The 8,136-nt window shown below is 56.2% G+C and overlaps 1 protein-coding gene across 2 annotated transcripts in view; it reads right to left on the minus strand.

The window, feature by feature from the left end:
• RPS6KA1 (ribosomal protein S6 kinase A1) overlaps positions 1–7,309 on the minus strand; it is a gene marked incomplete at its 5' end in the record, with an annotated part of 32,787 nt that extends 25,478 nt beyond the window's left edge. For both annotated transcript variants that reach the window (XM_082296647.1, XM_082296646.1), the window contains 2 exons: positions 1,254–1,298; positions 7,247–7,309. In XM_082296647.1, coding sequence (XP_082152773.1) covers positions 1,254–1,298; positions 7,247–7,309 — 108 coding nt within the window. The remainder of the gene's footprint in view (positions 1–1,253; positions 1,299–7,246) is intronic.
• Positions 7,310–8,136: the final 827 nt, after the last annotated feature.

Below are 8,136 nucleotides of genomic sequence, written 5' to 3' on the forward strand. Positions count from 1 at the left end.
TGCCAGAGATGCAGGCACAGTGAAGAGCTGTAAACCCACTGTTCTCAGGGGAGGGAAGCGCAAGTTTCATTGACCTGAATTCATCTGACCCACGCCAGATTTCTTTGCAGGCTGCTGGGGAAGTGCCAGGCCAGCCCCAGAGTGGGACAGGGAGGCAGAACAGGTAGGAGAGATGCACTGGCACTGCTAGAAATCCTCACATGTTCCAGGGGAAAAAACTGGCTGAAATGTAGACAACTGGGTTTTATGTTTAAATGTCTTTTACTAAAAATACAATGTAATCAGCTGGAAAAACAACCCAGCAAGCCCCCAGAGCCTTTAGCACGGCCGATGATTCAGAGAGAGAAGCTGCCACAGGGCCCTTGCTGAGGGTATAGAGCACGATGAGCTCTTGACAACCCGCTCAGGAAGGTCGCCCAGGGCAAATCCAACGTGTTGTGTCATTCTCCACGGTCAGAGCGTGGATGGATCAGAAAAGGAAATCCTGAAGGGATTATGATTTCACGGTACTGACATGGCTCTCCTGCTCTGCAGCGAGTGCAGGACAGAGGAATGGGCACAATCAGGAAATAGCCACGGTGACAGCATCGTGCTGTCCTGTACCTGCGGAGGGCTCACAGCAGACAAACCAAGTCCTTCAACACCACACTGCTCATGTGTGGAGCAGGATGAGCTTCAGGTGTCTCAAGAAGGATGAGCAGGTTCTGGTCCCTGCCCAGAACACGGGAGACAGCAGCTCAGTTCTTTCTGTCATTCCCAGCTGACGCTAATGGGGATGCAGAGGGCAACTTGGCAGACGTGGAGCTTCTCCCAGCCCCACCAAGGCAAGAGAATAAACAGATACCAGATGCTCAGCAAGGGCAGCTGTGCCAAAACCATCAAATACTCTTGTACTTCTCATCCCATCTGGCAAGATCACACCACAGAGAAAGGCGTAAACACAGCACCGAAACACCCCAGGGCTTCTCACCCTCGGCTACAGCCTCCAGTCCAGCTCCTGTGTGCTGGACCGAGGTGGCCCTCTGGAAAACCTTCCAGGCATGTTTGGATGACCAAAGGGACAGGAAGACAGGAGTTTATCTTTCCTCTTCCCCATCTCCAGTCCCTTGCACTCCCACGTGCACTCTCGCAGATTTGCAGAGCAGCAGCTTTACAGGGTTTAAAAATAACCGTCCCCATCCCGTTCCCGAGTCAGCTCACACCCCCCACGCTCGCAGGGACGACTTGCAGACGTAACCCCGGGGCATTTTTACCTTGGATGGAGGATTCCCACCTTCTTCTGGAGCTGCCTGCCCGTTCTGCAAAGGAAGAGAACCTGCTGTTAGCACATGCCAGGCATGGGATTGTTCCTCATGTCCCTCACAAAGGCCGGTGGCTTTGGGAGCCCCTCACACGGGACAAACGGGGCAGGGTGGCACTTTGGACACGGTACAAGATGGCTGAACATTCCCCCCATGCACCGGACTCTTGTCTTTTAAAGCGTTTAAAAGAAAGTCTCTTGCCCAGAGACTCTCTCCACACTTCCCCCAGTGCAACTGGGGCTCCTTATCCACCAGATGTTGCTTGTGGGGCAAACGGCGCCAGTGAGGATCCCTGGGGCGGTGGGTGCAGATTCCCCCCCGGGCACCACGTGCTGCAGACGCTGCTCCATCCCACCCCTCCTGCTCCCACTCTGTGCCGGCTGCTCTGGGATTGCTGGCAGCAGCGCCAGAGCGCAGTTAACAACCATTGTGCCGTGACATCGGCTTTAATTGGAGCCTTTATCGGTTATTTATTACCCCATCGCAGCTGATACGCTGCAGGAAATCTGCCCCACCCGCCTGGCTCCAGGTCCAGCTCCGCACAAAGTCACAGCGGGTGACCCGAACCACCTGGAGTGGCACCAGCCGCTCACCCCGGGCGCTGAACCGAGGAGGGATCAGGTTCAGCACGGCACCGGCACCGCCTGGGGAAGCCGGGGGAGCGAAACTGGGTGGGATTTCACTGAGACACAGATACTCAGAGCAGGATAAGCACGTACAGGAGGTTTTCTGCAGACTGTGGAGAAAAACAAGGGCAAGAAGACTTTGCTTTGACATCTGTTTGCACTGCAGTCTCAGGCTCCAAAAAATCATGGCATTCCTCCTCCTCCTCTCCTCTGACAGGACAAGGGCAGTTTAGTCCCTTCTTTTCAGATGTTATGGGCCAAGTGAAGAGTTGCAAAGCCAATGGATTCGAGCCTCAGATCCTCAGTGGAATGACCGGGTTCTAGAGCCTTCAGGAACTGACAGAAACAAAGCCAACTCCTTCCCTGGTGTAGCAAGGATCCATTGATATGATCAACCTGTCTTCTTCCTCAGGACTCCACCACACTGCAATATTTACATCTCTGTGGACCCACTCTGAGCTCCACAACTCACCTTGGTCCCAACTTATCTTTAAGTTCCAAAGCAGTTTCAGCCAACGACTGAAAAAAAGCCACAGCAGCACCACGCAGGCCAAGTTCTCCCAGAGGAATGTTGCCCTGGTGTTTACACGGAGCTCTCGGTGCCATTAGCACAGAGAATAGCTGAGCAGTGAAGTAAGAATTTGTGTTTATGAACAGCCCCCACTACGCAGGGGGAGACACAGCGCTCGAGATAACCAGACTTGGAAACAGGCTGATGTTTACTGGCTCAGCTGTCACCCATCCACAACTCATAACTGGCTGCTAATCCAAACCACAGCTCAGGGAGGGCTGGTTTTGTCTCAAACGGCTTAAGAAGCAGAATTTCTGTGTTGGACAGAGGAAAGCAGTGCCTAGCTCATGGTCTGGAGAACAGACCCACAAGGCACATGTCAGGAGAGGAGTGAGTTGATGCAGGGGGTGTCCAAGCCCTCAACTTCAAGGGTGAGCTGGGAGACACCAGGTGATACCTCCAGAGTCACCAGACTTTCCAGGGCTGAGTTTCATCAGCTCCCTACTCCAAGGCAAACCCATCCTACCTGGGATGGAAGGGAGGGGAAAGAAAGAGAACAGTGTCCCTGCCAGGGAGGTTTCTTGGGCATGCAGGTCCCTGGTCTTAAGAGGGACGAAGCTCCTGATGAAACAGTCACTTCCTCAGGCTGACATAAATCAGATGTCTGAGCAGAGAATTGCAGTGTTTAGAGCCAAGTGCTCTCCTTCTACCCCAGAGCAAAGCCAGTCCTTATTCCCTCATATGGAATTGGAGGGCCATTTGTAAATGTTCCAGATGGAAACACAGCTCCAGACTCATCACCTCCCGAGATAAAATATGGCCATTCAGCACGTCACGAGTAGAGCTGGAACAGTTTGTGTGTTTCTTGGTTTGACATTTGCCTCTTCAAAATGCTTTATTTCTGCCCTGCCCCTGCACCCCACACACAGCGGGGGAGCAGGTGCCCTCTCACAGCACACTGGGGCTGCAAAGGAGCCTCCCAAATGTCCTGCTCCGAGAGAACTCCCAAGATCTCCCGTGGGCAGCAACCAGGCAGCATCTGCTGCTGGAGGGAGGCACAGCTCCTCCCTGGGGTGCCCGGGGCAGTGAGGAGCTCATCCAGGCTGTGTCAGAGCAGGGCTCAGGCTACTGAGAGTGCAGCCACACAAGCCTCCCCGGGGGCCCGCAGCCTGTCCTTGCAGCTTTGCAGCTGCCCTGCTCCGGAGTGAGCGGAAACGGGATTAGGGAGCTAATCTGATGGGCACGTGGAGCAGCAGCCAGGGCACCTCTGGGCGAGTGACCGCTCCACCTGCCCCAGAGGTGACACAAAAGCCCTCCTGAGCACACGCTGGATGAGTTTCCTTAACAGCACACAGAAAAGTACCCTGGAAAACAAGCGTGTTCAGTTACGCAACTGCCAGCCTGGCTGAACTTGGGAGATATTTATCTTAGGACATCTTGCGCTTTAAATCCTTTTAATTCCACATAATCTGCAGCACAGTGAGCAATTTACAGAGCAGGCCAGTGTGCTCTGATGTGAAACCAGGACGAGGCACATCCCGGCAGGACCGTGGGGACGGTGCCCAGTCCTGCTCTGTGGTTACACCATCGGCTCCAGTCATCCCGGGTTATCGACAGCTCTGCCTGAAAAAGCAGCCTGCTGCTGTTCCTGGATCCTTTGAGCAGTCACTTTTGAGATGCCCCAAAACACCTCACGGCTACCAGGTACCTAGAGATGCTCTTTCACCCAACTCTGATGAGCCATGGAACACTCAAGCAGGAGGGAGCGGGGCAAGAAACCCTTCACCCCAGAGCTCCTGCTGGTTTGACACAAGAAAAAGGCATTTAAAAATTATTACCATTAAGTGGAATTTATGGATCTTGGCTATTGCAGTTCAGAGAAAGGAAATAATTCTGCAAAAATAGAGATCTCTGAAGGAACTCTCGCAGCCCAAACAGGAGTCTCTGCACAAGGCACATCAGCGATAACAGCCACTCAGCTGTCTCCCTTGTCTTTTGGTCATAGTTTTTGCATAGCTCAGCTACCATGCTTGAGAAAAGAGTTTATTCATGAGTAGCTCCTGCTCAATAAAGGGTGATACTTACAGACAGGCAAAAATAATTAGCTTGAAGTGGTGGAATTTGGCGTAATCCCACGTCAGTTGCATTGTTGTAGGTTTGTGTAATGAAACAAGAACTTGAAGCAAAGTGGAGCCCTGATGACAGATCCATCGCTATGGGGATGAAGTCATGGAATCAGAGAATCACAGGATGGTTTGGGATGGAAAGGACCTTAAAGCCCATCTCATTCCATCCCTGCCATGGGCAGGGACACCTTCCACTGTCCCAGGCTGCTCCAAGCCCCATCCAACCTGGCCTTGGGCACTGCCAGGGATCCAGGGGCAGCCACAGCTTCTCTGGGCACCCTGTGCCAGGGCCTCCCCACCCTCACAGGGAAGGATTTCTGTGTCACTCAACTCCATTCTCCAGTGTTTGTACTCTGCCCCAGCCGTGTTTTTCTACTACATAAGCAATATTTGCAATGATGTAAGCAGAAGAGAGAATGGCAAGGGAAAAAAAAAAAAGGCAGGAGAAACGATTACAAAGCTCAGCCTCCAGGACAGAGAGACTTGGCTCCTGCCAGGGATCAGTTCAAGCTCCCACTGCCACCCATTCCTGGCACAAGTGAGCTCTGGTGGGCCAGGACAAGGGGCACCAGACAGCCAATTCTCCCAGAACACAGTGGAAAAACCCCAAATCCCTCAACAATAGGACTGATGCCTCCACCAGTGCAGTGACAGCACCTCTGCTCCATGACTCAGAAAGCAAAGGTCGGAGGAAGCCGGTTTCTAACCTGGATGGCAGCGATCCCAGGGCAATTTACGTAACTGGTGTTCCAGAAAAGTCTCCTTGCTTTCTCAGTGGTGCCACATCTCCCAGGAGTGGTGAAAACTTCCCCCTAGGGCCCCTGCCCTTGGCCATTTTAGCCTCAAAGTGCAAAACTCCTCCCAAGCCCCATTCCTGCTCCGCTGCTGGACCTCAGGGAACTCTCTAACATCAGACCCAGGTGTAGAGGTGAAGAACACCTGTATTCTTTTCCTCGTTGTAATCAAGAGTGTGTACTTACCGTCTTAAACCAAAGGGAGGTAAATTGCTAAGTCCCACTTGAGATCCTGAGACACCAAAAATCCGATCTGCTGAAATCCCACCTGCACGTGGTGCCTGACCCTGACCCGGAACTGCGGCCAAGGTGAGACTGGGGAAGGGGCGAGCCAGAGGCTCCCTCCAGTTTCAGCTTACGATTAAACACACCCGGTATTAATGCAATGAGGAGAGCAGTCCCTGCCGCTGCCCCGAGCCCGCAGCTGACTCGGGCTGACAAACAGCCCGGACCCCCCGGCCATTTCCGCTCGGAAGCGATCCCGTGGTGCTGACACAGCGCCCGCCCGGCACCTGGGACACCGGGGATTAGGCACTAAATGAAGTCTCGCCCACGGCATCCACCGCCCTGGGCACTGGCATTAGTTTCCTCCCATTATGAGTCGAGTGGTGTTTTCTGGCTTTCCAGGCATCATCTCCCTTGTTAGGAAGGGAGAAACCACAGATGAAAAGCCCTGTCTCCCAGCAGTAACCTACGGCCTGGATCTGAGCACAAGACTTGATTTGGGAATTGCCGCAGGACTTCCCTCCTCTCCCAGCTTGGAGCACAAAGGAGCACAAACTCATCCTTATGGCTCCAGCGCTGTTTCAGAGCAGAGGCTCTTCACCCACCGCACCTTCATGCCAGATGTTTGGCCCAGGAAGACCCTCCCCACCTGCACAGGGGGCTCCAGGAGAAGCTGTGTCATACCTGGCTGATGAAAATTAGGAAACCTCACCCAGAATGGCCAGCATGCCTCCCTGCTGTCCCTGCAGCGGGGGTGAAGTGCTGCCTCTGCTCAAAGCACAGACCCCTGAAGAGGCAATTTTAAATAGGAATGAGCAAATCTGACCAATTAATCACCAAGACATCCCCAGGTAGGATAAAGGAATGTGAAGGCATCGAATCCAGACAGAACGACAGGAAGGCACCAAGGTCTGTGAAACACCTGGGACACACTCCCCACCCTTCCCTCTGGTTTCTCCAGGAGAGCTGCTAGCTCCAGTTTGGGCGAGATGTTTAACTGAAGAGTGCCAGAGCACAGTGCCTCAGCCGGCTGCTCTGCCATGGGTGACAACCGCTGCAAGCTGTCCCTTCCTTCGGAAATGGCTGTGGTGCCAGCCCGCAGATGTGGACAGGAGATGAGCTCCATCCTGCACATCTGGCTTGGGGGTCTTAATGAGGAGGAAAAGAGCCAAGTGGGAGGGCAGAGCAGACATCCAGCAAAGTGACACGGGAGCGTGATCGGAGTTGGCAGCGCAGGCCTGTGTGAGAAGCCGGCGCTGGGACGGTGAGGGAGAAAACCCCCAAAACGGAGATATTTATACCCTGGGCCTTCAGCCGGGTCCGCTTTCCTCTGCGCCTGGGAGATTTGGGAGCGCTGCCTGCGCTGCCCGAACGATCGCAGCCCGCACGGGCAGCAGCGAGCCCGGCAGCCCCCGGTGCCCCGACCACGGCCCCGGGCGCACACACCGAGCCCCGGGAGCAGCCCCGGGAGCAGCCCCGAGCAGCCCCGGAGCGGTGCCGGAGCGGCCCCGGCGGCGCTGGGCTCCGGCGGCCGCGCTCCCCCGCCGCGGGGAGCGGCTCGGGGCGGGCGGCACCGCAGCCGCCGCTCCGCGGGGTCCCGCCGGGCGCTCCTTTGTTCGGCGGAGCCCCCCGCCCCAGAGCCCCCCCGGCCGTGCCCGCTCACCTCCGTGTCCAGATGCACCAGCTCCATGTCGGGCCAGGGCTCGGCCAGCTGGGCGAGCGGCATCGCTGCCGGCGGGTGCCCGCGCCGGGCTGGCTCCGAGCGCCGCCGGGCTGGGCACCCACCGGCTCCGGGCCGGGGCGGGGCGGGGCGGGGGGCGGGCGGGAGGCACCGGGGAGGGGCTGCGGGGATCCTCCGCCCGGAGCATCCGGCAAACCCAGCCCGGCGTGCGGCGGCTGCGGGAAGGGATGGGAGCGTGGAATCGCGGAATCGTTCGGGCTGGAAATCTCCCCCCGTGAGCAGCGAGTCCAGCTGTTCCCCCAGCCCTGCCAAGGCCACCACTAACCCATGTCGCCAAGTGCCACATCCACACGGCTTTTAAATCCCTCGAGGGATGGGGACTCAAGCTGGGGCAGCGTGTTTCAATGCCTGACCACCCTTTTGGTGAAGAACTATTTCCCAATATCCAACCTAAACCTCCCCTGAGGCAGCTCGAAGCGTTTCCTCTCCTCCTGTCCCTGTTCCCTGCCAGCAGAGCCCGACCCCCCCGGCTGCCCCCTCCTGTCAGGGACTTGTGCAGAGCCACAAGGGCCCCCCTGAGCCTCCTTTGCTCCAGCCTGAGCCCCTTTCCCAGCTTCCTCAGCCACTCCTGGGGCTCCAGCCCCTTCCCAGCTCTGTTCCCTTCCCTGGACACGCTCCAGCCCCTCAAAGTCTCTTTTGTCATGAGGGGCCCAGAACGGACCCCACGATTTCGGGGGCCTCAGTAGGGCCAGCAAAGGGAACAGGCACTGCCCTGGGCCTGTGGCCACACGATGGCTGGTACAGCCCAGATGATTTTCACTGGAAGGCTGAAATATCGGGAAGTGACGCCTGGATACATCAGGAAATACCTG

The sequence above is a fragment of the Coloeus monedula genome, assembly GCF_965178545.1.
Source record: "Coloeus monedula genome assembly, chromosome: 24".
Taxonomy (NCBI): domain Eukaryota; kingdom Metazoa; phylum Chordata; class Aves; order Passeriformes; family Corvidae; genus Coloeus; species Coloeus monedula.